General features: G+C 46.6%; 4 protein-coding genes across 4 annotated transcripts; 3 read left to right on the top strand and 1 right to left on the bottom strand.

The window, feature by feature from the left end:
• Positions 1-366: 366 nt before the first annotated feature.
• On the top strand, positions 367-10,509 carry LOC128303961 (tyrosine-protein kinase transmembrane receptor ROR2-like). Its single transcript, XM_053041069.1, has 6 exons — positions 367-470; positions 6,552-7,730; positions 7,803-8,013; positions 8,085-8,806; positions 8,882-9,207; positions 9,284-10,509. The coding sequence occupies exons 1-6, from the start codon at positions 367-369 to the stop codon at positions 10,507-10,509; spliced, it is 3,768 nt and encodes a 1,255-aa protein (XP_052897029.1).
• A 799-nt stretch (positions 10,510-11,308) lies between these two features.
• LOC128303058 (UDP-glycosyltransferase UGT5-like) lies at positions 11,309-13,916 on the bottom strand. Its single transcript, XM_053039911.1, has 6 exons — positions 13,752-13,916; positions 13,600-13,687; positions 12,940-13,529; positions 12,438-12,880; positions 12,192-12,371; positions 11,309-11,396 (listed from the first exon to the last, which is right to left on the bottom strand). Exons 1-6 carry the CDS (start codon positions 13,914-13,916, stop codon positions 11,309-11,311), a joined length of 1,554 nt encoding a protein of 517 aa, XP_052895871.1.
• Positions 13,917-15,326: 1,410 nt separating this feature from the next.
• LOC128300925 (uncharacterized) lies at positions 15,327-20,862 on the top strand. The gene is made up of 9 exons (XM_053037178.1): positions 15,327-15,607; positions 16,386-16,432; positions 16,529-16,701; positions 16,768-17,302; positions 17,372-17,701; positions 17,775-18,025; positions 18,096-18,557; positions 18,631-19,998; positions 20,069-20,862. The coding sequence occupies exons 1-9, from the start codon at positions 15,558-15,560 to the stop codon at positions 20,726-20,728; spliced, it is 3,876 nt and encodes a 1,291-aa protein (XP_052893138.1). The 5' UTR covers positions 15,327-15,557; the 3' UTR covers positions 20,729-20,862.
• A 1,574-nt stretch (positions 20,863-22,436) lies between these two features.
• Positions 22,437-26,707, top strand: LOC128303605 (uncharacterized). Its single transcript, XM_053040605.1, has 8 exons — positions 22,437-22,482; positions 22,561-22,733; positions 22,794-23,313; positions 23,380-23,709; positions 23,777-24,027; positions 24,087-24,548; positions 24,619-25,980; positions 26,048-26,707. Exons 2-8 carry the CDS (start codon positions 22,641-22,643, stop codon positions 26,705-26,707), a joined length of 3,678 nt encoding a protein of 1,225 aa, XP_052896565.1. The 5' UTR covers positions 22,437-22,482; positions 22,561-22,640.
• The last annotated feature ends 148 nt before the right edge of the window (positions 26,708-26,855 follow it).

The raw sequence follows: 26,855 nt of genomic DNA, 5'->3' as shown, positions 1-26,855 counted from the left end.
TATTTCCCCCCTCAATGGGCCATACACCTCCCTCGATGTCGGCAGTGTTTTAGCGTGAAGAACGTTAAAAGCATAAATTCTAATCGACCCCAAAAACAGGGTTCAATTCGTTTCGGCCTGCTTCGTTTCGTGCTCAAAAGTTAAAACCATCCACTCTGTGTGTACGTGTATGTGTGTGTGTGGAAAATAAATTTCCTTTCGAAGAGTGCGTGCCTACCATAAGCAGCCATCCTACGGTCCATTGGAAAAAGGTGCCTCCACAAACGGAATACCCATTTCCCCACACACCGGGTGGAAAGTGGGTGCTTGGGTGTGTGTGTGAGTGTTCGGTGGGGGTCGGCGAGTTTTAACGCTCGTGCCGAAATTATGTTAAAAGTGATTTACATCCTCACGATTGCCGGTTGTTTACATTCGCCAGTGACTTTCGGTCGCGAACAGCAGAACCATTACACCGCGGACACTTCCAATGGGTAAGCTTTTCCTTTCGAAGGGTGGGAGTTTTATATGTATGGATTTTAAATACGAAATTAAACGACACACTCGGGCCATCGGGCTGGGGGGGGGACCACAATTAGGAACAGGGAAAGTTAGTTCCGCACCACCGTCTGCTTGTCCAATCTAACGTTTGATTTGCTCGCTTTAGCAATGGTCTGTAAAGGACCTGCAACGAACAGAGAATAAATCGCTGCGGACCAACCGGAGCGACACCACCCCGCACTCGGGAGCATAGATTAGTTTTAATGGCTTTTGGGGGGATTTTTACTTCCCGGAAATTTATATTATTCCGCTCACGGTTACGATTATTACCACCACCATCAGGTTTGACCACGTGCCATCGGACTCCTTCGCGCGGTTGATAAAACCCACCACCGAAAAGCACACTCCAAGAAAACGCCACCCGGGCCAAGCAACCGTACTGACCTAAAACCGTGTCGGTTACACAGCTTCCACCCGCGCCGAACCGGGTAACTAACCCAATGACCTCGGTACCGGAAAGCGAATACCAGCCACCCAAACGCTACCACCCCTTCCTCCGGGAAATTGGTATCCGCACCAAGTTATTTGCTTCGGTGCCGGTGCCCGGCCATATCGAAACGGTATTCGGGCGACGATTTGTTATGGAATGCCAAATTTGTTGGCCGTAATCCAATTCGCTCCGAATGCCCGCCTGCGGAATGGTGAATGTACGGGAAAGGATATTAAACTCTGTGCTCCCTCTGTTCGATTGCGTAGTATCGAGGATGTTCGCCCGAATGGGGGCAGACATTAGGACGCCAAGGGAAGCTTTCTCTCGCTCGGAACGGATCTCACCAGGTGCACACACACACACACACACACACAAACAGCACACTTAAAAAGCGGAAGAAAAACCCGATTCTGCTTCGTTCTGGAGGATTGTAGCTTCAATGATGGTTGCTTCCGCAATACAAACACTTGGAGATAATTTATGTGAAGCGATTTAATATGCAGATGAGTGTGTCCTTTAAAAAAGAAAAGGGACCTAGATACGGTGAGATCGAGATTGAAAAACAACACCCAAATCCACTCGGCGGCACAAATCTAAACACCGTAACGAAAGCTTAACCGTGTGGGGAATTGAAAATTAACTTCCCTTAAACACTGCCGGAACGTCCAGCTTTATTTCCGGTTGGCTTCAACCGGGACCGCACGCCCCTCGGGTGGTTGTCTTTTAATAAATGCAAATATTTGTGTCGCCCCACTATCGAGGGGCCATCATCATCAGCTGAGGTTACCGGGTTTGGCAAAAACCCTTTTATTTTCTTTGGTTCATCGTTGACTTCTACTGGTCCCCGCACACCGAAATCTTCTCAGCTCCCTCTTTTCTAATCTTGCGAGGCACAAGATCCATTCCCTGTTCCTGTTTCCCGTACCCGAAGATGCGACTTGTGGTTCGATTTTATCCCACCACACCCGGGGAGATATGCTGGACACGAACATTAATAATCCTTGTTTATGTTTCGGATGCCGACGCACCATGTCGCACCCGGGTCCGGAGACATGATTCTGGGTCGGTGTGCCCACCAACCCACACCCTGAAACCGGATATACAAGATTAAGCCATTAGAATAACTAAACAGAGTCTCCGTCCCCGTTGCACGCTCGCGCAGCATCGAGCGACCCGGACCCGATCGACCGACTAGCCGAGCCGAAGGGAAAACTGTACCGTCCCGAAAAATATGTCCCACCGTGGCGGGGAGCAGGATGGAAAATGGATTTGTATTTATCGTCAAGCTCGTTTAGAGCTTTGCTTCCGGGTTCGCATACATCGGGAAGGGAACCTCCTGGTAAGGATAAATTATTAATACATGCAATCAATAATAACGACATAAAGTCTACCGTTGCTTGATGAACGTTATTTGATCGTGTCCGGGCGTTGGTAGCGTATGTGTGTTGTTGCTTTTTTGTACCCCCGTTTGGTTTGATATGGTGTGGACATCCTTCCCATATCAATGCTTCTGCAGGAAGCCACCATCAGGAGTGATTTAGGCAACATATTGACCGTTTTTTCGATCGTAAAAACCTGAGGATGGCAACGTTCAGAATACTGCAGTGTAGTAAACTCTTAATCAATTTGCCGATGAAATGCAGATATATAAATGGGATTTACTACTGAAGTAGTTGAAAATTCGCCTTGAATATGATGTTTAAAATATTCTTGTGATATTTTAAATAACATCCTTTTATATACAACTGTTTTACGCCTTTGGGCTACTACAAGAGTGGCTTTAAGTATTCGAAAATTAGACCTAACAAATCTTCTCTCTTATTGTTGATGACCTAAAACAGCTGTACGAGTTAAGTCGTCTGGTGTCGTTCTCATGACATGGACACACCACATAAAACTTGACGATTCTAAAGACCTACGCTGTAATAGACGTGACTGTTCGCCTTGTACAGCTATAGTTAGCGAGTATGGAGTTTAAACCTGGGACGGGCCCAGTGATTTATTGATAGCGGCGTCAGTCGTCACACGAAATGACCAGTCCAAAATCCCAAATCCCCCGTATGCAGGACTTGAGGCCTCTCCAGACTTCTTGAGGATATTGTGCCGGTAAAGAAGTGCCTTTTGCTGTTAAGAGTGCACTGTCAGCACTGTCAGAAGTCCCGGATTCTTCCAATATCGATAGACAACATTGTTAATTAAACATGTAGCAGCTTTTATCAACCGTCTCCTATAGAAGCATGAAAATTTTCTAATTCTTCTTCAAATATCGGAGAACTTTATGAACTTAATGGAACTTGACTTTGACGGACGCCTCAAAACCATCAATCCCACCATTCACATATCTACTCTCCTTCAGAACGACCTAAAAAGCCTTTACGACCTTTGTCGTCCGGTGGTATCAATCTTATGGCATAAACAGTCCACCGAAACCTAGCGAGATTCGTGCACGATAATAAGGTCATTGTACACCCCAAAGAGCTCTTCATTGCAGCGAATTCTCATTAGTCCTTCCACAAGTAAGTAGTCCTTCCAAAAATCCTGTGAGTTTTAGGACTATAACGCTTGGACTTCCTATCGCTTTTTCATCCATCAATTAGTGCGCGATCGTGTCCAAACATATCGTAAATCTAATGCACTTAAAGTTAAAATAACACACGATAGCTAAAAGCCTAATGGCTTATAAACCTCTCCTATCTTTCTTATCAGTCCATTGTTTTCTTATGAGCATATGAATGGGATGCTTTAGCAAATATGCACATAAAGCCGGATAATTATTTATTTATATAGTGAGATATATAGCGCACGGCATGTTACGATGTCCATATAATCTTATGCTTTTCCCACATCCATAAACTACCGTCAAGAAGGAACAGATTAAACGCCTCAAAAGTAGCCGCTTTTGTATCTTAAAATAATCCCAACGAAATGGCGCAATTTTGTTCCTCAGCTTCCATCTCTCCGGCAAGGAAGTAATATGGTGGCCACACGGCCACAATCAAACAGTCATCCATCAGTCAATCATGCGCTTTACGACATCGCCCCGTAGTGACGGCCATTTCCCGCTCCATAACAACAAAATTTACTGCATCCTGCTGCTCCAACACAACGCAAAACCCTCCCCCAACTCGCCATCGAACGATCTATTGCGCCAGCCGAAAGTGGACATGAATTTGTCATCTTAGTTTTTAATGAGCGTTCCCGGTTGCAGCGGACAGCCACTCTCGACTCCGTCGAATACGTTGAAATAATGCTGTGACCATTTTGTCTCACGATGCTAACCACGGATGACAAAACATTTACGATGCCACTGATCTAGATCCAGTTGCATTCTGTTTACACTAGCCCGGAGCTGGCTAAGAACGGTAGTAGCCCCCGATAGCAGTAGCCCCCGATAGTAGCCCCATCGTTTGGGGAGAAGACGCGGACACTGGATAATTAATGTGATGAAAACGGTCCTATCCCCTTGGCGTTCTGCCGGTATTCGGACCATTCGGGTAAAACCACCCGACGAACGGCGAAAGCGCGCTGGTGTGTCAGGCGACACGACTTCTCAATCATTCAAGATGCGCTCGGTGTTTGTCTGGTCGTTCCAGTTTCATTTGCCATTCCATTTTACGAACCGTCCCGGAACGTTCCGTGTCACACTGTTGGTGTGCCGTTTGTTGGCTGTGGGACGTGAATTTACAACCCACTCCCCCCGGAAAGATGGTGTTGGTGGATCGACCCTGCCAACTGAAGAGATTGATTGTTCTCTAGGAGGTTCCGCTGGATTCCGGCGGCGTGGGGGCAGAAAGAGCTCCACGGAAGGGCCAATCCCGAACCTGACGTACAATGTGTTGGGACAGGCTTTTAACAACGTAACGAAAAAAAAATACATTAATGCATAGAAAGCATTTTCATTACAGAGCCGCGCCTCAGGTCTCCTAATGTCCTGTCGTGTCATTTAGAGCGTATTGAGTACACGCTTGCATTAAATATTTCATCAACTGTTAGCTCATTTACGGAAATGTGTTAAGTAACGTTGAATTAAAGATTCACTTGAAGCCCATACCGGTCACATGCATGGCTGAATATTGATGTAACTCTTTACCATTACAGAATACAAAAACCTATCAATAAAACACATCAATCCAAAGTTGCGAGGGACCGGGGGCAGTTTATGACAAAGTAATTTATTAGAGCTGTGTTTAATGAATCTTTACAAAAGAAACATTCATTTGAATGCTAAGCGAGGAGTCAGTCAAATCAGGAATCGACTCTCAAAAGATTTATGAATCATGTGAGCAGTGACGGTTCGACTCTTTGGAGGTCTTAAGCAAAATGGGAGCTTGAAAACCGTTGCTCCAGATAAGATCCTTGGAGAGGTCCTTAATCTTGGATGAATCATAAATTTTAGAGCAATCGTGATTCTTGGTAGCCGATAACCGGGGGAATCTTAGAGGATTTATAAATCTTGATTGATTCATGAATCATAGAGGATTATTGAATCTTGGATGATTCATGAATCTTTGGCATACAGTTTCATATTGATTCAGTTTCATATTATTGAACTGAATCAAAGATTCATTTAGATTCATAAATCATAGATTTACCCTACTCTATAGTTGCTTTTGTGTTTATGGAACTTGTGAGACATTGAGAAACTTTGATTAGGATTTCCTTTCCATTAGCTTATGAATATTTTGTATCCTTATTCCAATAAATTACTAAAGCTCATTCAATTACATTATTGCGCTAAAAACGAGTAACTTTCCCCCCACTATTAACTGCAAATGGTTCCATAGGAAATAAACACACAATTAAACTCCATTCCATTGACGGGCAACATTACGGAGCGAAGAAAGCAAACCGACCGTATCGAGTTCTGTTTGCTCACTACTCATTTTATCTATGAAACTTGATTTACAGCACAAGAAAAAAAAAACTCCTCCACTGACACACACGCACGCACTCTCGTCGCGTCTCCGGTTATAATAGGGATATGCGTTTGTTTGTCTTTCGAGCATACTGTTTTCCCCCCCAACCCAACCCGGCATTAAAATCTCTGGCCGTCCACAAAACCTCCACGCCATCAAACACGCTAAGTACGCACCCGGTTGTTGAACGACTAAATAAAAGCCAGATGGTGTGGTGCTCGACTTTTTAATAACGGGGACCCGGTATCGTTATCCTTCCCCATCGCAGAAGCACTCTGCGCCGGCAGTGTTCGACGGAAACCAGACCTGGTTCTATTATGGGTTTTGTGTGATCTTAGCGAAAGCGGGGCCCACCGTGTAAGCTATCGACATACGTACTACGGCGAAAGACGGTGAAAAGTGATTCGCTTAAGATTCGCATTTTCCTCACCTTATTTTCCTTTCCTACGGGGAAGCTAAGCGAGCGTGTAAAGTTTCCTACAATTTGCCAGAAAAATAAGCAAGAACCATGCCACTTTGTTTGAGCGTCTTTACACACACTTCCTGTCGTGGTCTTCCTGGTCCGTTCCGTGTGTCTTGGGTTTCTTGGGTGGAACAACAGCTAACTTTTCATACAATCGTTCTAATTGTTCGCGTTTACTTTGTTCCTCTTGCCCGCTTCTTTCCAGGCTGACATTTACGCCGTCCGGTACGGCCGGATACGCACGGGCAGGAGGCTACACGCCAAATGCCAGGTTTAACCGGCGAAAGAAGACGGAAAAGTTGCACCAGGATGGTAGCGCACCGTACCGGGACGAGGAGGACACGATCGAGCCGGGCGTGTGTCAGGTGTACACGGGTGCCACCTGCGAACAGTACCTTCGCAATCAAACCGTCTTCGTGACGCCGGACATCACGATGGAAACGCTCGAGGAGCGACTGAAGGCGGCGTACGGTGTGATCCGTGAGTCGAAGGACATGAACGCCAACTGTCGCGTGTACGCGCTGCCCAGCCTGTGCTACAGCATTCTGCCCGTGTGCCGTACGCCCGAGCTGACCAACCATCAGTACTTTGCCAACCGGGCTGCGGCCGACGCAGCACGCCGTGCAGCCACCATCGGCCGGGGGAAGTTTAAAGCGCACGAGAAGAAAAATAACCGCAAACAGCTGCTGCTAAAAGCGGCCCATTCAACGCCCGCACCGCCGTACGTGAGCACTGTAGTGAGTAGTAGTGTGTCTGCCCTGTTCAACGATACGCCAACCACGACGGAACGGCTTCGGATATACTTTCAAGGCGGTGTGACACCGAACTTCGGAGGACATTTTTTCGACGGTGAAATCGTTACGGAAAATTCCGCCGGCGGACGGGGGCGGCGAGCCGCCCAGCAGGACTATCGGTACGTTCAACCGGGCGACGAAATATCCGTCCTATCGTACACCTCGTCGTCGGGTCCGAAAAAATCCTACCCACCAACAAGGAACACCGAAAACCTGCGCCGCATCTGCCGCAACGATTGTGAGCTGCTGGAAAATGAGCTGTGCCAGAAGGAGTACGCGATTGCGAAGCGACATCCTACCATCGGGCAAAAGCTACCGCTAGAGGAGTGTGACGATTTGCCGCTGCAGCAAAGTGTCGACGGGACGATCCTGAATGGGATCGGTGGGCTTGGCAGTTCGGGCGATATGGAGTGTATGCGGCTGGGAATTGATTTAGACATCAAGCCGAACGATGACTGTTACTGGGAGAATGGGGCGAGTTACCGCGGCATTATGGATCGGACCAAGTCGTCCAAAATTTGTATGCGCTGGTCCAAGCTGATGCACACGATGTCGGAGTTCCCGCACCTTGCCGGACACAACTATTGCCGGTATGTAGGGAAGAGAACGAGTTGTTGTGTATTCTATCCAATATTTTGCTTATTTTATGTGTTTTTTTTTAGAAACCCACCACATGCCGGCCCAATGGATGCACCCTGGTGCTACGTGGACATGCAGAAGACTATCGAGTACTGCGACATTCCGAAGTGCTCCGAGCGAATGTGGATGTACATCATCATTGGGTTTATAGCCGTCATCTCCCCGCTGTTCATCGGCGTAGCCGTGTTCTGCTGCCGGAAATATCGCAAACATGGCGTATCCAACATCCAGAATGTAAATGTCTATGAACACTTCAACAAATGTGCATCTTTTTCAACGCCTGCTTGATGTCTCCTCTCTCCCAGATTAACTTACCAAATGCGGACAAAAACATTTACGGCAATTCACGACTCAACTCACCGATCGAGATGACGTCCCTGATAGCGAACCAATCGTCAACCGGTGCCGCTAGCAGGAATGCAGAAAATGGTGGCATCCAGGGTTTAACTACCGGCCAGCCCGGTACCGGTGGTAGTGCCGGCCAGTCGTCCCAGTCGCGTAACAACGGTATCTCGCGCGTTCCCCAGTACACGCTGCAGGACGTGCGCTTCGTCGAGGAGCTGGGCGAGGGCGCGTTCGGCAAGGTGTACAAGGGCGAACTGACGCAGAAGAACGGCGAGCGGATCTTCGTCGCAGTGAAGGCGCTGAAGGAGAACGCGAGCGCGAAAACGCAAGCCGACTTTAAGCGCGAGATCGAGTTGATATCCGACCTGAAGCATGACAACATCGTCTGCATCCTGGGTGTGGTGCTCAAGGAGGAACCGCTCTGCATGCTGTTCGAGTATATGGCACAGGGCGATCTGCACGAGTTTCTGATCGCAAACTCACCGAACGAGGGCAAATCGTTGAGCCAGCTGCAGTTTTTGCTGATTGCCCAGCAGATATGCGATGGCATGGAGTACCTGGCGAGTCACCATTACGTGCATCGCGATTTGGCCGCACGGAACTGTCTGGTGGGCGATAGTTTGACGGTGAAAATTTCCGACTTTGGGCTGTCGAGGGATATCTACAGCTCGGATTACTATCGGTAAGTTCTTTTATTCAGCTCAGGGAAAGAGCCTGCATTGGCTATACATTTTATTGTGACCCATTTGACTTGCAGAGTTCAATCAAAGTCACTCCTGCCCGTACGCTGGATGCCTTCGGAGTCGATTCTTTATGGCAAATTCACGACCGAGAGTGACGTTTGGTCATTCGGGGTGGTGTTGTGGGAAATTTATAGCTACGGTTTGCAGCCATACTACGGGTACAGCAACCAGGAAGTTATCAATATGGTTCGGGCCAGGCAACTGTTACCTTGTCCCGAATCCTGCCCCAGTGCGGTTTACTCGCTGATGGTAGAATGTTGGCATGAGCAGGCGGTACGCAGACCAACATTCCCGGAGATTGGCCATCGGTTGAAAATATGGTATCAAGCACAGAAGAGAAGTAAGTAAATGAGGACGAAACCAACTGGGGTTTTCCAAAGCAGGAACTAATTTTCGATTGGGTTGGACTTTTCCAGGTGAACAAAACGAGCAAGGAGGTTTCAATCGCAAGGGCTCAATGTTAAGTGTCAATACAAACCGCATGTCCTCGCAGGGCAACCTAAACATTGCCACTCCGTCATCATCCTCCAGCCATCATTCGTTGAGCAGGGAGCGTAACGGTGATGGACGAACGGATCCGCAGCTACAGCAACAACAGCTGCAGCAACAACTGCCGCTTCTCCCCCAACCGCAGCAGCGAAAGCATCATCATCATTCGCTGGAACGTGAGAAAATCTTACGGACGAACCAATTACAACATCAACAGCAGCAGCATCAACAACAACAACAGCAGCTGCAACAAACCTCCCCTCAGGTTGGGCCACCACATTCGGTCACATCTCGACCACACCATCAGCATCATCAGCATCATCATTCACTAGATCGTAGCAACAACGGCACGGGTCGGATGGATGAATCCGCCAGTTCTGCCGGTGATCAGTTCGAAACGCAGAGCAACCGTAGCTTCTATCACAATGCAAGCGCTAGCCGAAGCAACAAAAGCATCCATTCGATGCAGGAACCAGCGCAGCATCACCATCATGCCCATGCCCATCAGCATCATTCGCACGGGCAGCAACAACCCCAGCAACCGATGGGAGGGCACGCGCAAGGATACAAAAATTTCAGCCTGCCCCGTAAAAGCATCGACAGTGGAGTTGAATATGGGATCGACGCGGATTTCGCCGGTGTGGTAACGAGCAGTCCCGGATATCAAGGAGCTGCCGGTCGGGCGGAAATGAAAGCACGCCCTCCAAAGGATCCACATCGGCATCACCATCATCACCATCACCACGGTTCGGGGCGTAACAGCAGAAATCGCATCGATGCGGTGGTCGCAACAGTTGGTAGCTCCATATCGTCGCTGCCTGGTAGCAGCGATCTAGCGTCCGAGCTCGACCGTCAAGCACAGCATATACCAAAGAACAGCACACAATCGTTGGTGGCCGGAAACCAACCGATGGTACCACCGCCCAACCAAGGAATGCCACCGATCGGGCGCAAACCGAGCCATAGTGGAAGTATCCTCAGCGTTGCCAGCAGTACGAGCGAACAGTGCGGCGGTGGAGGCATCAGTTCCTTTCAGCCCGGTTTCAGTTCACCTTCGCCGACCGTACAGTCCGTTGGGAATGGTGTAGTCGGTGGCGGCGACCCAATGTTGCCCCAGAACGCACTAATGCAATCATCCTACCACGAAGGATAAGGCCAGCGGTTTTTTTTTTTCCTTGAAAAACAGTTTTAAGCAAACTTGTAGCATAGATAAGGATAAACAGTCCCCATGAATGTGCGTTTTCACAGCCATTCCCGTTCCAGGTGCAGCACAGTTGGAAACAACCGGCAACGGGAGCGGAGTTAGGTTTCATTTCCATTCATCACACAAACAAACAGCTCAAACAGCATCCCCTTTCGGATGATGTGCCATGTTGCGATCTCAAATATTGGACTGCTAGTGCATAGGAATTAGCGTTAGGAACACCGTCTACCTTTTACTGCATCGTGTGTTCATGTTCCAATAATGATTCATTTCATTCATTTGTACCCTTCATCAAATTCTGCTACACGGGAATGTGCAGTTTGAGGCGAATCTTGAATTTCGAAATCCATCAATCTCTTTCCTGTTTCCATAGACTAGAAACCCGTAGCTATTGCTGTTCCCCACACAAGAAACGGACTTTAATGTTCCCCTTTTTTTTAGAACTGAGGATAGATAAATTAATTCACTGTTTGGGCATTGAATAGTGCTGCCGATAGCAGTTTGCAGAAAGATCATAGATAAACCCAGAATATCTCATCATACTCTACTAGCTCTTACTTTGGACTGAATTGATTATCGTCTTATGTTATGTCTTAAGTCTCGCAGCAACAAAGAAAACAACTGGAACTACCGTCTACTGTCCGTGTTCTCATTCCAAGTGCAACCAAGTGCACAGCCACCACTAGGGTGTCGCTGGATGGAATTTTTAAAACGTACGTTAAGCTCCCATCTTCGGGATTTATGCATTTTATGCGCTGCGGACCGTCGAACCGAGCGAACCCAACAGAGCCAAGCAGTAAACCAAGTCATCGATGATTCCGTACCATCCTATGTATCTATTATGTAGCCGTGGGACAGGAGTGACGAAGGAGAAGAAAAAAAAGCATTTAAGCGAAGCATTACAAAACAGAGAACCAAGAGACTATGTGCAGTGTGGCAATATGCAGTTCGAGGAAATAATAATGGAAGTAAGAAAGAGGCGGAAGCACATAAAGAATAAATAATTTAACTATCATGATAAGATGCAAGACGTTTAATGTATAAGGGAAAAAATTACGGAAAGCGCCCAACTTCTCTCCTACCTCATCTCGGTGAAGTGTGAGAGTGGATGACCTTGTTTTTTTTTCGCGCGCTGGTGCTAAGTGCGGCAACCGTCAGTCAATGCGACGGAATCGCCTAACAGGCGCCACACCTCAATTTTGTGGTTTTCCTGCACCAGACCGGGAAACCGCAAGTCACATTTTGTGACATTTTTATCAAAAGAAATGACAGAAGAAAAAACCAAAATCGTGTAATAATATATTAGTAAGAAAGATCTTTTTTGCATGTGAAAAAAAAACTAAATACAACGGCAACAAAACCAAACAACAAACCAACCAACAAACCAACACACACTCGGAAAGGAAGGTAACAAAATGAAATAAAAATTGTCGGAAAAAGAATGCAAACGTGTACGATGTTGTAGCTTTTGATATGTTTTAAATTTTACTTATTGCACTTTTCTTGACCAAACTTTAACTTATTTGTTTTTCTTTTTTCCAGGCTTCGGGGCAGAATGGATTTGCGATGCTCGTATCGGTTTCACAAAAGAAACAAAAAGAAAAATTGCAATGCAAGAAACAGTCGCGAACAGTGCATAGACATCAAGGTTGTAATACTCGAAAGTCGACAATTCTTGGGCAGGTGATCTCAAGTGCTCCGCAGACTTGCCATGACGCAGTACATATTCGATCCAAAACATGGCCGTTTGCATCGGTGTAAGCGGTTGATCTCGATATCGTTCTGAAATCTGTTTCACCTTTAGCCTATACCTGTAACGAAGAAGATACGGCATGTTATCGTCCCTGTAGAACTCCCGTAGTAGCACTCCAACAAACCGTTCTTCTTGAAGAACTTCATTAATGGCACGTTCAAAGCTATACTCATCCAGCTCACTGTACGCCACGGTAACACCCCATCCAGCGTGAGCGACTCGTGCCGCATTCAGCGGCTGATCACCAAAGATCGGTATCGCCACGATCGGCACACCGTGGTAGATTGCTTCGGTACAACTGAGCAATCCGCCGTGCGTTATGAACAATCGCACCTTCGGATGGGCCAAGATGTCGTCTTGAGGGAGCCACCGCCGGACAAGAAATTTACGCTCGTCAAGCTGCAACGTATCATCATCCCACTTCCAGATGATGTTCTGTTGGGCACGGGACAAAACCCGGATCATAGCATCCCGCTTACGGGGGTCCATTCTCGATGGTTTCACATTGCCACCAAGTGAGAAGTAGAGCACACCATGTTCGGAATTCTCGATGAATGTTCTAATGTCCTGCAAGATGTCAACAGATTATAAGCCGGCTAGAATAGAGTATTCGTAGTAGGACGCACCTGTGGCAGAGAGTTCACTACCCGGTTCACGTGGAAACCACCAACTTCAATCATGTTCGGTGAATAGGGTCGCAGGAAACTCATGCTAAAATGGCTATTGATGAGCACCACCGATACACTGTGACGTCGCATTTCATCCAACGATCGCGTGGCATGGGGGAAAAACTTATCGTAGTACTGCTGCATCATCGGAAGATATATGTAGCGCATCACGATTGCTTCCACACCATGGAACGCTACGTTCACCAACCGTTGCCAGAACGTCATGTTGCTGGTGTAGCTCAACATCTGATGTGGCACATACGACAGGGGCTGTGGTGTTCCCGTAAGATCATTAATGAAGGTGCTTGCGCCGAATGTACTCATGCCCACAATTGGACATTGGAAGCGATCACCAAAACCCAGCAGAGCATCATCCATAAAAATCTCCAACAGCAGCAGATCAAACATTTCGTTTGGTGATTGCAATAACCTTTGTACCGCGGGTGAGGTCAGCGTAGCGTTTGTCGTTTCCTCAACAAACTGTCGCATTTGGAATAGGTTGCTGACCACGCTGTTCTCGGTAGCTTCAAAGATGTGATCCATTGCGTCTGGAAGATGAGAGTTGTAGTACAATTAGTACATATCGTTCATACTACCATCTGCCTTCGCCCACTGTACCGTCGAACGCTCTTCCACTGTACTCGATCTCGATCTCGCGATAGTTCACTGGTGGGTTTTGCAGCTTAAAAGGACTGATCACAGTAACCTTGGGAGGAAGTGCATTTAAAAATAGATTAATATACCCCAAAATTGTACTGATCTACCCTTACCTCGTGGCCAGCTTTTGAAAGTTCCTTCGCTAAAGCTGTCCCTAGAATCCAATGAGACTTTGAAGTGGTTGGAAAAATTCCCAATATACGAGCTGCATCGTTTCCGGTGAAAAACACACAAATTACACTGAGCAGCAGTGTTGTAAAACACGTCCAACGAGCCATAATTTGGCTATACTTGATCAAGAACTGCCCGTCCAATATTTCTGCCAACGAACGCAGTTTGCCTGATACGCAGTACAAGTGAACACTGAACAACATATAATTGCGCCAAGTGTACCGAGAGCCTTGGTTTGTTTTTTGTATGGTATTTGCTATCCTTTAATTATTAAAACCGGTTTCGAATGAGTTGTTTTGTACTCTCACGGTGAGGGAAATTCACGTTGCCGTAAACGCAAAGGAGGCGACTATGAAATGCGCGATGCGTGAAGTGTACATTACACGCTAATTTTAGTCTTAAAATTTACGTTAAAAACTTAAAATATAACTTAATACTTTCAGAAATAAAACAATTACAAATAAGTTCATAGTAATGCACGATGTTATGGAAATGGATAAGCACAACATTCTTCGGTTTTAGCTTCATTAAAAATGATGATTCCCAAAACTTGCTTATCGAAAGAAATCATGCTAACTAATTAGTTTATTGTTATCCGATTTGCTGGTTAATCATAGCCCAACGTTAAATGCTTTATTAGCAGCGATACATTGTAGTTGATATACCCAAATCAATCAATCAAATCGATCTATTGATTCACCTAATTAAACACTTAATTCATGGCCTTAAATTCAGTAGGCAATGCGCTGACCAAGCAATTGCCGGCCGGTCAAACGCACAAGCCAACCATCAACAGTAACGAACGGACCCAAACACATTCGGAATCTGCCACTATTTTGTTTGTTTTCTGAATGTCTCGTACGTACCACCAGCTGATAAGCCCGTTAAGAAAAATGCATTCTCTCAGCTGTTGCAACCGGTTATTACACATGGAATCATCAGCAATCATCAAGAGTTTGCACACAACACATCACCTGAGGTGAGAGTTGCATTCGGTTTGTCTTGTAAGAGAGAAGTTACAAGAACTGCACAACTTGGTTATCTGTAAGATCTGCTTATGCAGTGTTTCTTAATGCAACTGATGAATAGCATTTCATTTTAATAAAATTGCTATAAAATAACAGTTAATACATACAAGTTAAAATACTGATACTCGGCTATTTTTCAATGTGAATTACTGTGATCCAATATATGATAAGATATTTCGAAAATTTTAGAAGTTACCACCACCAATCCAAAGCATTACACCTTGCGAATTTTCCATCCGCATTACAGCTATTTTGCGCAAATTGTTCAACAGCTAGTCACGCAAATGTTTGCGTAAATCGTTCGATAGTTCATCATGGAAATAAGGCAAATGCACATAAACGTTCCGGTTAGTGTACATGTACTCGACCAAGCGATACGACCAGAATTATCTCTCGCATGTTTAAGGACCGGCTCGCAAATCTTACGACGCACCAAAAAGCGCACAGGCATGCCTTTTTGCGCTGAGATCACCACTCGCTCACGATCAGTCGTAGTGAGCAGAAGCGTTGCTGCGTTTGTTGTTGCTGTTTTGACGAGTGTTTGCACGGTTTCGGCGTGGTGTGGCTGCCTGCATCCCAGACTCCATCTGTCTGTTTGTCCTTGAAAACGAGCAACGCCGAGGATACGTTTCACAACAACCTAACATTTCAACTATCTACGCATAATTTACTGCATCGCGTCGAACTCTGCGGTTGGATATTGAAGTTTGTTCGTTAGACATGCTTTCGACGCTCGGTAGTTACATTTGGGGCAGCTCGGAAGCGGACAGGTAAGCTGATGATTGCTGATGCTGTGATCTAAAGGTTTTGTTGTGCGTGAGTGTGCGTGTACATTTTCCAAAATAGCATCCAAAATAGCTGACAGCTCGTTTCCGAAACTAGCAATCCATCATTTCTTGTTTTTATCCTCCACACCCCGGTGGTACATAGATCAAAAGCCATCAAGCATTATTCTCTACAGACCGGTTTGCAACGCGTTTCCAACCGTCATGATCATGTTGCTTTGATGGTGAACTTCGCATGACAGCGTGTTTTTGTTAATGTTTCTTTATGCTCTCTTTTTGTGCAATTTTCGTCAGTGTGTTCGGCAATTGGGCAGGAAGAAAAAAAAAATCAAGCCGTTCCAGCTGGATTGCGCATGGATTGTGTTTGGTTTGTTTTGCATATTTTGTTGCCGATTTCGTATTCGCTGGTCGTAAATCTTGCCACAGACGTGACCAATGTCATTAAGCATCCGGTTAATGCCAGCCATGCACATTACGCTCTCTAAACAAGCGTTTAAAAGTAAAACATGCAAGCAACAAGATGCAATTTCCACAAACACCTTGACGATCCGTTGCTGTGGTGATACGTACGTCAGAATGCGATCGTGATCTTGTCACGAAATGCATTTTTTTTACTTCCCATCCAACAAATATGTTACACTGTTGATTGCATACAAATTGATTCCACTACAGCGACACGCCAATGCACCTTAGCCTTATCAACGGCCAAGCATCGCAATGAGCAAATAATGATAGGCTTTTATTGTGTTTTTTGTCTGTACAGTCCTCTAACGGAAGTCACCTTTACAATCAATGGGAAACCTTATACTGGTGAGTGTTTTTTTTTTATAATTAGTGCTTCTAATCGAATCTTCTCTTTCCATTGCATAGTGTCTAACGATCTTTTCTCATTGTGCTTGATTGCAGTTGATCCTCGTACGATTCCGGTCGATACTTCGCTGAATACGTTTATACGCAACCATGCACACCTGACCGGTACCAAGTTCATGTGTCTGGAGGGTGGCTGTGGAGCCTGCATCGTGAACGTCAACGGTATCCACCCGGTGACGAAGGAGAAGAAATCATGGGCAGTTAATTCGGTAGGCGTGGTTGAAATTTGGAAGGAGATTTGGAACAACTAACGATGTTTGCACCCATTATTCCAGTGCCTTTATCCGGTCTATGCGTGTCATGGGCAGGATGTGAAAACGGTGGAAGGTATTGGCAACCGCAAAGACGGTTACCATCCGATCCAGCAACGATTGGCCCATCTGAATGGGACGCAGTGTGGGTACTGCTCACCCGGCATGGTCATGAACATGTACAGCCTGATGGAGGCGAACCATGGTGCGATCTCGATGGAAGATGTGGAAAATGCCTTCGGTGGTAACATTTGTCGTTGCACCGGCTATCGCCCCATACTGGACGCGTTCAAATCGTTGTCGGTCGATGCGGACGAAAAGCTGCTCGATGCTTGCCAGGATATTGAGGATCTTACGAAAATCTGCCCGAAAACGGGAAGTCCCTGTGCGGGCAAGTGCATTTCGGCGAAGGATCGTATAGATATGAAGCGTCCGGTGAAGCTCGTATTTGAGGACGATAAGGAGTGGCATCGCGTTGCGCAATTGGCTGATATTTTTACGATTTTTGAACAGATCGGTATCAAACCGTACATGCTGGTCGCTGGCAATACCGCTCATGGTAGGTGATCGTCTTTCTTGTGCCATAGAAAAGTCTTCTTAGTGATTTCTTAATTTCAATGCTTTCCAGGTGTCTACCGACGCAGTCCATCGCTGCAAGCATTTATCGACATCAATGCTGTCGAGGAGTTGCATACGCACTGCTCAGACAATAACGAACTGGTGGTCGGTGCGAACGTTTCCCTGACGGAGTTCATGAGCATTCTGGAAGAAACCGCAAACAAATCGCCAAACTATACGCACTTCAAACGGCTAGTGAAACACATCGATCTGATTGCGAACGTGCCGGTACGCAGTGCCGGAACGATCGCGGGCAATCTGAGCATCAAAAACCAACATCATGAGTTCCCATCCGATATGTATCTGATATTGGAAGCGGTTGGTGCGAAGCTGACAATTAGTAAGCCCATTTACGGACGAAACTTTCTGAAACAACTGTGCTAAATCATTTTCCCAATTGGCATTTCCCGTAGTTGAAGCAGGTGGAAAATCAAGTCTCATTACACCGGCCGAGTTTGTCCAGTTAGACATGCAGAAGAAGGTGTTGAAATCGGTTACACTGCCGGCGCTGGATAGCGACCGCTACCACTTCCGATCGTTCAAAGTGATGCCACGCTCACAAAATGCGCACGCTTACGTCAATGGAGCTTTTCTCACTAAGTTTGCCGAGGATGGTGTGACGGTGGAGTCTATCAAGATTTGCTTTGGCGGAATCAACCCAGATGTAAGAGGTCGCTACTGATGCTTCAGGTGACTAGTGAAACTCATCACGGTTTATAATTGTCCTTTTTTAGTTCACCCATACCACAGCAACGGAGGCTTTTCTGGTGGGTAAAAATATGTTTGACGCTGATACCATCCAGGCTACAATGAACCAGCTAACCAACGACATCCGTCCCGATTGGGTACTACCCGATGCGTCCGCCGAGTATCGCAAAAATCTTGCGATGTCACTATACTACAAGTATCTGCTAGATATAGCTCCGGACGGTACTGTGCTGGTGAAACCATCCTACCGGTCCGGCGGTACCGTACTGGAGCGTCCACTGTCATCCGGCCAACAGACGTTCGATACGTACGAACGTAATTGGCCACTCACCAAGAACATCCCGAAGATTGAGGCCCTCGCCCAAACGTCTGGTGAGGCTAAGTTCACCAACGATTTACCTCCGTTGCCGGGGGAACTGTATGCGGCCTTCGTTATCGCCACGAAACCCCATACGCGTATCGGCAAAATCGATGCTACTGATGCGCTGGTGAGTGTTATCTAGCAATTTGGACCTCAGTTAAAGACCCTATCCTTACTGTGGTATGTGTTTTTACCCCTAGAAACATCCCGGTGTTGTGACGTTCTACTCCGCAAAAGACATTCCCGGTACGAACAACTTCATGCCTGCCAGTCTGGGCAATCAGGAGGTGGAAGAGGTGTTCTGTAGTGGCGAGGTACTATACCATGGCCAACCGGTCGGTATCATACTGGCGGAAACGTTCAACCAGGCCAATCACGCTGCGACACTCGTCAACATCCTCTACGAACGTATGTCCCAACCGCAACCGGTCTATCCCACATTAAAATCATTCGTCGACAACCAGGCGAAGATGCGCATCTTTGACGAACCACCGACTACGACCCGCCGTGGTTCGAACTACCGCGTCAAGGTGTCGGCTGCCCGCAAAGTAACCGGACGATTCGAAATGGCTGGCCAGTATCACTACACGATGGAGACGCAAACCTGTGTGTGCGTACCGATCGAGGACGGTATGGATGTGCACAGCTCGACGCAGTGGGTCGATCTCTGCCAGATCGCGATCGCATCGATGCTGAAGGTGCCGGAAAACAGTCTCAACTTTACCGTCCGCCGGCTGGGCGGTGGTTATGGATCGAAGATTTCACGTGCTGGACAAGTCGCATGTGCCTGCGCCCTGGCGGCCCATCTACAGAACCGTCCGGTTCGATTTGTGCTAACGATCGAATCAAACATGAGCTCCATCGGAAAGCGGTACGGTTGCATTACCGACTACGAAGTGGACGTGGAAACCAATGGGCGCATCGTAAAGCTCACGAACAACTATATGCAGGATTACGGTGCGTCTCTGAACGAATCGGTCGGTGAAGCAACGACCGAGTTCTTCAACAACTGCTACGACACCAAGACGTGGAAGGTTGTCGGCAAGGCCGCTAAAACGGACGCCCCCAGCAACACCTGGTGCCGAGCACCCGGCACAACGGAGGGTATTGCCATGATCGAAAACATTATGGAGCACATTGCTTGGGAGTTGGGATTAGATCCTTTGGAGCTTCGATTGGCCAACGTGCCCGACGGTAGCAAGATGCGTGAGCTGCTGCCACAGTTCCGCACGGATGTGGAGTACAACCAGCGCAAGGCGGAAATCGATCAGTTCAACGTAGACAATCGTTGGCGTAAGCGAGGCATTGCCATCTCACTGATGCGCTATCCGCTGGGATACTTTGGAGCCTTGCACGCATTGGTATCGATCCATGCGGGCGACGGCACGGTTTCCATTGCTCACGGTGGTATCGAAATGGGTCAGGGCATGAATACTAAGGCGGCACAGGTGGCTGCGTTCGTGCTTGGATTGCCGCTGGAGAAGATAAGCATCAAACCAACGAACAGTTTGACGTCTCCGAATGCCTTCGTCACGGGCGGTAGCATGACCAGCGAGGCCGTGTGCTATGTAAGTATCGAAAGACTACTAATTTTGTCACAAAACTTTTTAAATTAACGCTCTCCTATCCTCCTCACAGGCCGTGAAGAAAGCTTGCGAAATACTCCTGGAACGCATCAAGCCCGTGCGCGATGCGCATAAGGACGTACCTTGGGAAACCATCACGCAGTTGTGTTACGCCGGTAATGTTGATCTGTGCGCCACCTATCAGTATCGCGCCACGGAGCTGAAACCGTACGTCATTTGGGGATTAAGCTGTGCCGAGGTCGAGGTGGACGTGCTGACTGGTAATGTGCAGTTGCGCCGTGTCGACATCTTGGAGGACACGGGTGAAAGCTTGAGCCCCGGCATTGACGTGGGCCAAATTGAAGGTGCATTCATTATGGGTGTGGGCTACTGGCTCACGGAGGCACTGGTGTACAATGCAGAGGACGGTGCATTGCTGACCAACCGTACCTGGACGTATAAACCGCCGGGAGCGAAGGACATTCCGGTTGATTTCCGGGTGCGCTTCTTGCAAAAGAGCTCCAACCCCGCTGGCGTGCTACGTTCGAAGGCAACCGGCGAACCGGCCTTAAATATGTCAATTGTGGTACTGTTTGCCCTGCGGAACGCCCTCCGCTCGGCACGGAAGGATGCCGGACTGGCGGACGATTGGATACCGATGGGTACCGCATCCACACCGGATCAGGTTCATCTGCTGGCTGGAAACTCTGTCGAACAGTACAAACTGAATTGATACCCTCTCTGGATTACAGTATATTTTTACATCACATGGTGCTGGTACTATATCTAATGATTTTATAATGCTCCCGTAAGCAAAAGTATTTGTAAACACATATTGCTTCTCTAAAAATACAGTTTTTTTTCGTACTGAAAGATGTGTTTTGGCTTTCTTTCTATTCGTCTACCGGATTATCTAATATTCAATCTGGAGTACTCCACAGTTCCACAGAGTTCGAACACATTCCGGCTTCGCAAAAACAATTCTACAACCAAACCGGTCCCCTTTAAAACAACGGGTTTGACATCACTGGCCTGCAATATCACATAACCAGTCTTGATAACGTAAAATAGTATAATGATAAACATTTAGAAAAAATGAATATTACATTTCGAATAATTAATTCGTAAATCATCTAAATTTGAAAAATAAGCACAAAAAATTGTATTGCAAACAAAGCTTAGCGATACGCGCACAAGGGTTAATATGGCAATAAAGGATCTTCACCACCAACGGCCAACGTGTTTGTCGCCCAGAATTTGCGACATTCGGTATCGATCGTTGGGCGTGAGCGGTTGTTTGTCTTGATCAGTGCCGAGCTTTTTGTGTGTCACGTTGCTAAGGGTGCTTCTGTAAATTTGAATATAATTAAAAACGTTCGTCTCGTTTTTGTGATCCGTACTCCGCCACCGTGTTGCAATTGTGAAACTAGTGAAAAGCAGTGCCGAAAGATGCTTTCCTCAATTGGAACGTACCTGTGGAATAGCCCGAGTTCGTTGGAAAGGTATGGCGGGGACAGATATACATTTGATTAAGACCGGCTAACCTAGATCGTTCTTCCAAAAACCAGTTCTTAAGGTTTCGTCAATGTGAGAGCATAAAACATTTACGACCCTTAGAAATGACTGAGTGTACAGCGAAACCGATAAATAAGGAAGAGCTCGAAACACCATAAAGAACAATGCGAAGAAATTATGCTTGAACTTTGGTGAACCTGCGTTGGATCCGGAATGAGATGTGTGTTGCTTAGGAACTATTTTAATTGGCAAATATGTGAGACAATTAATCAAACGCTCAGCATATTTTAATTTGCTATGTCTAAAAGTTGTAATACAACCTACAATCGATTGTTGTTCTTATTTCGATTCGTTTTGCTAGAAATGTAATTAATATTATTCCTTTCTTCTTTTTTATATTGCGTTAGACCGTTTTTATGTTTTACTTATTCATTTTGTTGTTGTTGTGAGAATCTGGTTTGTTCTTTTCTTCTTTCATTTGCATAACTCTTCTTTTACATAGACATCCTTTCACTTTGTCAAACGGATTCTCCGTTCCACAGGCTTCCGGGCCTATCTTGTTCCCGTACGCGCTTCATAGAAACTGGTTATTTATTGCGGTATTATGATCAATATTCATAATTTTCTATTCGATTTCGTCTAATGCCTTTCCTCTTGCCATTCCCGCTGTTCTAGAACAGCGCGTTCTTAAAGCGCGCTTCGATTCGTCGCTTGATTGTGGATCTTCCGTTAGGCTTTTCACTAGCACACGTACGTTACAAGCGTTACAGACAGTGTGTGTTGTGTGAAATTCCAGTTGCTTTAAATTTCACAAATAGTTTTCGCGGGTCAATGACTTTAACGGCAAAGCAACTTGAAAAAGTTGAAAATAGATTATACTCATTTTTATAAATTAAATATTTATATTATACTAATTTATCAACAGTCCTCTTTCCGAAGTAACCTTCACCATAAACGGGAAGACTTATACCGGTAAGGTGCTAATAGTTTAATAGTAATAAAAATATGATCTAATTAAAAATAAAAAAAATTACTTACCTACAATGGTAGCTAATGCGGAAAGCGTACCGGTGGATACTTCCTTGAATGCGTTCATTCGAAACTACGCTCATCTTTCCGGGACCAAGTTCATGTGTCGGGAAGGAGGCTGTGGGGCCTGTGTGGTCAACGTGTCCGGGCTCCACCCTGTAACGAAGGAATCAAAATCTTGGTCCGTCAATTCGGTAAGTTGTCGGTGAATGGATATGCAAATGAATCTTAATGTCTGGTTCTCCGCTGTTTAGTGTCTCTTTCCCGTGTTCGCTTGCCATGGATTGGACATCAAAACCGTGGAGTCTCTCGGTAACCGAACGGACGGTTACCATCCGATACAGGAGCGCTTGGCTCACATGAACGGGAGCCAGTGTGGGTTCTGTTCACCCGGCATGGTTATGACCATGTACAGCTTGATGGAATCCAAGCAGGGAAAGGTTTCGATGGAGGAGGTTGAGAACCAGCTCGGTGGCAATATTTGTCGTTGCACGGGCTATCGACCGATTCTCGACGCCTTTAAATCTCTTGCATCAGTATCGGATCAGCAGCTGCCAGACATTGAGGAGTTACAAATTTGTCCCAAAACGAATACCGTTTGCTCGGCACAGTGTCCAGAGGCAGCCAGTCTGGTGGAACCGGGATGTCCCGTGCGACTTAAGGCAAGCGATGATAAGGAGTGGCACAAAGTGTTCACTCTTGCTGAAGTATTTTCCATCTTCAGCAAAATCGATTCAAAACCATACATGCTGGTCGGAGGAAACACAGCTCATGGTTAGCATTTTTAGAAGAAGTTAATGTTAATTACTTCAATTAAACATTTACCTTATCTTACTACAGGCGTTTATCGGCGCAGTGAATCCTTGAAGATCTTTATCGACGTCTCGTCGGTGGAGGAGCTTCGTAATTATTTCCTGCGAACCGGAGAGCTTATTGTGGGCGCGAATGTTACATTGACCGAGTTCATTGAAATTTTGAACAAAACAGCCAACAACAGGCCAAACTTCAGCTACTGCAGAGAGATGGCACGTCATCTGAGTCTTATCGCGAATCCTGCAGTGCGCAATGCTGGAACTGTCGCCGGAAATTTGAGCATTAAAAATAGTTACCCGCAATTTCCATCCGACGTTTACATTCTGCTGGAAGCTGTTGGTGCAAAATTGATTATAGGTAGTGTTAGTACATGGTACTGACAAAGACATCCCCTTCAATCATGTATTCTATTTACTCTTAACAGCGGAATCATTAACCAAAACCCTGGAAAAATCTGCTGAACAATACGCTCAGACGGACATGACGAAGAGAGTGATCAAATTTATATCTCTTCCCCTCGTCAACTCCTTTACAACCACATTTAAGTCGTACAGAGTAGCTCCACGAGCTCAAAATGCTCACGCATACGTCAACGCCGCCTTCTTGTTGCAGTTTGCCAACGACAAATCGACTGTTAAGTTGGCTACATTATGTTTTGGTGGCATCCATCCTAAGGTACGACTACTAAAGTAGCTCCTTGAATGCTTAACTCACGAATTACCTTACCGCTCCAGTTCACACACGCGACCCGTACGGAAAAGCTTCTTGTTGGGAAAAGGTTCTTCGATAATAACACCATCCAACAGGCGATCAACACGCTCGCGTCGGAGATTCAACCCGACTGGATCCTGCCGGACGCTTCTGCCGAGTATCGCAGAAACCTTGCTGTTTCTCTCTTCTACAAATTCATCCTTAGTGTAGCAATCGACTACAACGTGCCTCTTGACCCTCGCTTCAAATCCGGATCCACCATGCTCGAGCGACCACTATCATCCGGACAACAGAACTACGATAGCAACAAGAAAAACTGGCCCGTATCGAAATATGTGCCAAAACTGGAAGGTTTGGCGCAGGCGTCTGGAGAGGCTAAATACACAAACGATTTTCCACCCTTTCCCGGAGAGCTACAAGCTGCATTTGTTGTGGCCACGCAGGCGAACACAACAATCGGAAAGATTGATCCTACGAATGCGTTGGTAAGCTTGAAGATCGAACTTCAATATATGTTTATACTAACTGCAAGCATCGTTCATGTATTCCCTCCAGAAAATGCCCGGTGTGGTAGCGTTCTACTCCGCCAAACATATTCCTGGAAAGAACAACTTCATATCCAAAGATATGAACTTCTACTTCCCGGACGCGGAGGAGATATTCTGCAGTGGGCGTGTACTATTCCACGGACAACCGGTCGGTGTGATTGTGGCTGAGGACTTCGATCAAGCGGTACGAGCGGCCAAGGAAGTGAAGATCATATACGAGAGAGTTTCCGATGAGCCCGTCTGTCCCACTATTAAGACAGTGTTAATGAATCAAACGAAAGAGCGTATTTTCGACCACCCGATCAACAGTCGAGACGGTCCAGAGACGGATGTTCAGCTGTCAAAAAAAGTTGTCGGAACGCTTGAACTAGCTGGACAATTCCACTACACGATGGAACCCCAGACATGTCTGTGCGTTCCCATTGAAGATGGTATGGATGTCTATGCGGCTACACAATGGATAGATCTGTCACAGGTCGTGATTGCTGCCGCTCTGAAGGTGCCGCAAAATAGTCTCAACTTCACCGTGCGTCGCTTGGGAGGAGGCTTCGGCTGTAAGCTAACCCGTGTAAATCAGATGGCTTGTGCTTGTGCGTTGGCAGCCTATCTCACAAAACGTCCGGTTCGATTTGTCATGACGATCGAGGCCAACATGGGATCGTTCGGAAAGAGATACGGTTGCATCAGTAACTACCAGGTAGATGTGGATGATAAAGGAAAGATTCTGAAGCTCTCGAACGATTACATGCAGGACTATGGATCGAATCTGAACGAAAACGTAGTCGATGATGCCAAGGCAGTATTCGGACTTTCGTACAATTCTAGTACATGGAAAGTTCAAGGAAAAGCCGTACTAACCGACTCACCATCGAATACATGGATGCGTGCACCGGGTACTACCGAAGGTATGTCCATGGTCGAAACGGTCATGGAGCATATTGCCTGGGTTACCGGCGTCGATCCGATGGAGGTGCGGCTGAGAAATATGCCTGCGGCTAGCCCCTTCCAAAAGCTGATGCCACAGTTCCGACAGGAGGCTGATTACGATAAGAGGAAAAAGTCTATTGATGATTTCAACGCCAAGAATCGGTGGCGCAAACGAGGTATCGCTATGACCACGATGCAGTTTCCTTTAGTGTATTTCGGTGCTATACATGCACAAGTATCTATCTACGCAAAGGACGGAACGGTATCGATCAGCCATGGCGGAATTGAAGTTGGACAAGGCATTAACACCAAGGCGGCTCAAGTTGCTGCCTACACGTTGGGCATTCCGTTGGAGAAAATTTCTGTCAAGCCAACGACCAGCATGACGTCACCTAATGCCGCCATGACCGGAGGAAGTATGACTAGTGAGTCGGTGTGCTTGGTAAGTACATTGGTGGATCGTCTTCTTCCTCACACTTATGCATCAGAGTCGTTGTCCGTTTTTCTAGGCCGTCATAAAGGCATGCGAAATTATCAACGACCGGCTAAAACCCATCAAGGACGAGCTCAAAAACGCCCCTTGGGAAAAGGTGACCCAAACCGCCTACACCCGAGACATTGATCTGAGCGTTCTCTACCAATACAAAAAGGCTGATCTGAAGCCTTACAGCATCTGGGGATTAAGTTGTGCTGAGATTGAGGTTGATGTCCTCACTGGTTCTATTCAACTTACCCGCGTCGACATTCTCGAGGATACTGGCGAGAGTCTTAGCCCGGGCATCGATGTTGGCCAGATCGAGGGAGCGTTTGTGATGGGAATCGGCTACTGGTTAACGGAGTCGCTGGTCTACGATATGACCAATGGTGCACTGCTCACAAACCGGTCCTGGAACTATAAGCCTCCGGGAGCGAAGGACATCCCGGTAGACTTCCGCATTCGGCTCATTCAGACCGGTGACAATCCGTCCGGGGTGCTGCGATCGAAGGCAACCGGGGAACCAGCCTTAACCTTGGCTATCGGAGTGGTATTTGCACTCAGAAATGCCCTACGATCGGCGCAGAAGGATGCAGGACGTCCGGATGATTGGATTCCTTTAGGAACGGCTTCAACTCCGGACCAAATTTTCCTGAAAGCTTCCAACGCATTTGAGCAGTACAAACTGAAATAGAACATTAGACGGTTTATATTTTACATTTTTCATACTGGTGAAGGGATTAAAGGGTTTATAAAAGATATTCTTCCATTTTTAAACGAATCTACTCTAATAAAAGCAATTTTTATTAAATAAACTCCTAAACTTTGTCGGCCCTACTACC

The sequence above is a fragment of the Anopheles moucheti genome, chromosome 3, assembly GCF_943734755.1.
Source record: "Anopheles moucheti chromosome 3, idAnoMoucSN_F20_07, whole genome shotgun sequence".
Lineage (NCBI taxonomy): Eukaryota > Metazoa > Arthropoda > Insecta > Diptera > Culicidae > Anopheles > Anopheles moucheti.
Note: the sequence above shows the minus strand (reverse complement) of the source record. Positions and strands in the feature narration are given on the sequence as shown.

What these genes read in the sequence shown, in the direction of transcription:
- LOC128303058 (XM_053039911.1), bottom strand. Translation starts at nt 13,916, where the DNA reads ATGGCTCGTTGGACGTGTTTTACAACACTGCTGCTCAGTGTAATTTGT. An exon ending in TTTCAAAAGCTGGCCACGAG is followed by an intron (nt 13,688 to 13,751) that starts GTAAGGGTAGAT and finishes CTTCCTCCCAAG; the next exon opens with GTTACTGTGATCAGTCCTTT. An exon ending in CAGTGGAAGAGCGTTCGACG is followed by an intron (nt 13,530 to 13,599) that starts GTACAGTGGGCG and finishes CTCATCTTCCAG; the next exon opens with ACGCAATGGATCACATCTTT.
- LOC128303961 (XM_053041069.1), top strand. Translation starts at nt 367, where the DNA reads ATGTTAAAAGTGATTTACATCCTCACGATTGCCGGTTGTTTACATTCG. An exon ending in ACCGCGGACACTTCCAATGG is followed by an intron (nt 471 to 6,551) that starts GTAAGCTTTTCC and finishes GCTTCTTTCCAG; the next exon opens with GCTGACATTTACGCCGTCCG. An exon ending in TACAGCTCGGATTACTATCG is followed by an intron (nt 8,807 to 8,881) that starts GTAAGTTCTTTT and finishes TTTGACTTGCAG; the next exon opens with AGTTCAATCAAAGTCACTCC.
- LOC128300925 (XM_053037178.1), top strand. Translation starts at nt 15,558, where the DNA reads ATGCTTTCGACGCTCGGTAGTTACATTTGGGGCAGCTCGGAAGCGGAC. An exon ending in CAATGGGAAACCTTATACTG is followed by an intron (nt 16,433 to 16,528) that starts GTGAGTGTTTTT and finishes GCTTGATTGCAG; the next exon opens with TTGATCCTCGTACGATTCCG. An exon ending in TGGTGCGAAGCTGACAATTA is followed by an intron (nt 17,702 to 17,774) that starts GTAAGCCCATTT and finishes CATTTCCCGTAG; the next exon opens with TTGAAGCAGGTGGAAAATCA.
- LOC128303605 (XM_053040605.1), top strand. Translation starts at nt 22,641, where the DNA reads ATGTGTCGGGAAGGAGGCTGTGGGGCCTGTGTGGTCAACGTGTCCGGG. An exon ending in AATCTTGGTCCGTCAATTCG is followed by an intron (nt 22,734 to 22,793) that starts GTAAGTTGTCGG and finishes TCCGCTGTTTAG; the next exon opens with TGTCTCTTTCCCGTGTTCGC. An exon ending in CGGAGGAAACACAGCTCATG is followed by an intron (nt 23,314 to 23,379) that starts GTTAGCATTTTT and finishes ATCTTACTACAG; the next exon opens with GCGTTTATCGGCGCAGTGAA.